The sequence below is a fragment of the Daktulosphaira vitifoliae genome, unplaced genomic scaffold (assembly GCF_025091365.1).
Source record: "Daktulosphaira vitifoliae isolate Bord-2020 unplaced genomic scaffold, ASM2509136v1 Scaffold_5, whole genome shotgun sequence".
Taxonomy (NCBI): domain Eukaryota; kingdom Metazoa; phylum Arthropoda; class Insecta; order Hemiptera; family Phylloxeridae; genus Daktulosphaira; species Daktulosphaira vitifoliae.
The window spans coordinates 17,838,887-17,841,902 of NW_026099576.1; the positions used below are offsets into that span (position 1 = coordinate 17,838,887).

General features: G+C 38.0%; 1 protein-coding gene across 1 annotated transcript; it reads left to right on the forward strand.

Moving 5' to 3' along the window:
- Positions 1-984: 984 nt before the first annotated feature.
- LOC126908218 (zinc finger BED domain-containing protein 5-like) lies at positions 985-2,829 on the forward strand. Its single transcript, XM_050690130.1, has one exon. The coding sequence runs from the start codon at positions 985-987 to the stop codon at positions 2,827-2,829; it is 1,845 nt and encodes a 614-aa protein (XP_050546087.1).
- Positions 2,830-3,016: the final 187 nt, after the last annotated feature.

Below are 3,016 nucleotides of genomic sequence, written 5' to 3' on the forward strand. Positions count from 1 at the left end.
CAAATAATGCAATTATTGTGAGTTATTATTTAACTTGAAAAATATTTTTAAATAATAAACATCATATTTTAATATTTTTTTTCTTATAAATGATTATTACGCTAAAAATTGTCCAAGAATTTTTAGAATCTATTAACATTACAAGTGTAAATAATCCTGGTTCAATAGGAAAGATATTTGAAGCAATTAAAAATTATTATGAGCCTAAAACTAATATAATAATTGAGCAATTTAACTTCTTTCGACGCTCTCAAGAAGAGGGAGAATTGTTTGACAAATTTCTTAGAGATATTAGCAACCTGGCTAAAAGGTGTGATTTTTGGCCTCTAGAGGAAAACATGGTGAGAATAAGAATAGTCTTAGGTGTTAGAGATAAAAGTCTGCAGGAAAGACTATTAAGAGCACCATATCTAAGTTTAGACAAAACCATTGATCACTGTAAATCTGCAGAAATTGCTAGATATCAGCAACAGTTGTTAACAAATTGTAACGATGTCGGTGAAGAAAGTAATGTGCAGAAAATAACCATAGAAAAATCAGATAATGCAAGGAACTGGAAGCAAACAAATGAAGACCAATATAACTGTAAGAAATGTGGGTTCAGGCATGGAGCAAAGAGCTGTCCGGCGTATGGAAAAAAATGTGTTAATTGTAGAAAAATGAATCACTTCAAAATTGGATGTCGAGTAAAGAATCAGCATCAAGTAACAAATAGAAATGAAATTTGTGATAATATTAATGTTTATAACAGGGCTTCCCTAACTGTGCGTCGCGAGGCGAACCGCATTTGGTAGTTTGTATCGACGCGACCATCTCCAGTGAGCGCCGCGCGCAGTCTGTCGGTGTCGACGTTCGGCGCGCGGGGCTGGCCGTTGACATCCCCCGCCCGTTCCCCATTCCCCGTGCGTTCATGTCGTTCGTTCAGTCGAGGTTTTGTTTTGTTTAATTACGCACGCGGACGTTTGATATTGAGTACCTATCATTATGGATAATTATATTCAGAGAGATAGAAAACGAAATGAAAGCTCAGGAGAAAGCAGTAAAGAAACAACAGATAAACGAAAGAAATATAGAAAATATGACGACCAATATTTAGATTTTGGGTTTACATACATTACTAAAGGAAATGAAGAACTTCCTCAATGTGTTGTTTGTCATAAAGTGTTGGCAGCTGAAAGTATGCTTCCTAATAAACTAAAACGTCATTTGGAAACAACTCACAGTCATTTGCAAGGTAAGCCGAAAGACTTTTTTGTTAGAAAATTGCGAGACCTGAAACATCAGTCCACGGCTTTGCTTTCAAGAGCGTCAGTTCCTTCCAAAGCATTGCTCGCCTCCTACAAGGTAGCTCACCGTGTCGCCAAGTGTAAGAAACCTCACACGATTGCTGAGGAACTGATTTTACCTGCTGCGGTTGATATGGTGTCAGTGATGATTGGAGAATCGGCGGCTAAAGAAATAAAAAATATACCGCTTTCAAACAATACTATTAGCCGCCGTATTCATGACATGGCAGAAGATATTAATGAGCAAATTGTGGAAAAACTTTCATGTTCATTTGCCATTCAACTGGATGAGGCGACCGATAGTAATGACGATGCTCAATTGATATGTTACGTGCGGTACATACAAGAAATAAATGTATGTGAGGATTTGTTATTTTGCAGAAAAATATATGATAGTGGTAAGGCTATTGATCTATTTAAGATTTTGGATTCTTACATGGCCGAAAATAATATTAAATGGGAGAACTGTGTGGGTGTGTGTACGGATGGTGCTCGAGCGATGTCTGGACAGTATGGAGGACTACAAGCTCTCATCAAAACCAAGGCTCCAAATGTAAAATGGACACATTGCGTCATACACAGAGAGGCCTTGGCTGCAAAGAACATTTCACCTGAATTAAGTGCTGTGATGGACATAGTTATCAAAGTGGTGAACTACATTAAAACACGACCTGTGAAAGCAAGGTTTTTTCATAAGCTTTGTGAAGAATTGGGTGCCCAGCACACCTCTTTAATTTATTATTGCAACTCTCGCTGGTTGTCCAAAGGCAATGTACTCGCACGTGTGCACGAACTACGAAATGAGTTTTACACTTATCTACAGACCGAATCACACAATGATGCACAAAGTTTTATTAATACTGATTTTCTAATAAAATTGGCATATCTCTGCGACATTTTTCAAAAATTAAATGAGCTTAATAAGTCCTTGCAGGGAAACAATACTCACATACTGCAACTGGCAGATAAAATTACTGGATTTCGAAAGAAGTTGCTGTTATGGAAGAGAAAATTAGAAGAAGGTCAAGTAAATACTGACTGTTTCCCTGCTTTACAAGGCATTCTACATGAAAAATCGATAGAGACCCTCGATCCCTCCATAAAAATAATATTTACACAGCACTTGTCATCATTAAATGAACATTTTGCCAAATATTTTCCTGAAAATCTGGAGCAATATGACTGGGTTAGGAACCCTTTTCAGTCGACACCACCATCAACACTTTCCACAGCGGAGGAAGAACAACTGATTGAACTGTCCTGTGACTCCAGTCTTAAGCTCCAATACGACAAAGACAAACTGCTCGAATTCTGGAGCTCAGTTTCTCATGAATATCGTGCCATCAGCACTGCGGCATTGAAGGTTCTGCTACCCTTTGCGACATCGTACTTGTGCGAAACAGGCTTTTCTGCAGTTGCAGTAATTAAAAATAAGTACAGATCGAAAATTAATGTCGAGAAAGAAATGCGAGTAGCTATTTCCAATCTTGAGCCCCGTTTTGAAAAGCTATGCTCAGAAAAGCAAGCACATCCGTCCCATTAGTTTCGGCTATGTTTTTATTTTGTTATTAATAAAAAAATATAAAATGTATTCGGAGTTTTTTCTGATAACTTGTTACTTGTCTAGAACTACAACTAGGCATGGTAGGCAGTTTTCATCACTGGGGGCGTCGCAAAAAAATGGCCCATCCCCAAGGGCGGCACAGCAAAAAAAAGTTTGGGAAGCCCTG

Coding starts and splice junctions, on each gene's coding strand:
- LOC126908218 (XM_050690130.1), top strand. CDS start 985: ATGGATAATTATATTCAGAGAGATAGAAAACGAAATGAAAGCTCAGGA.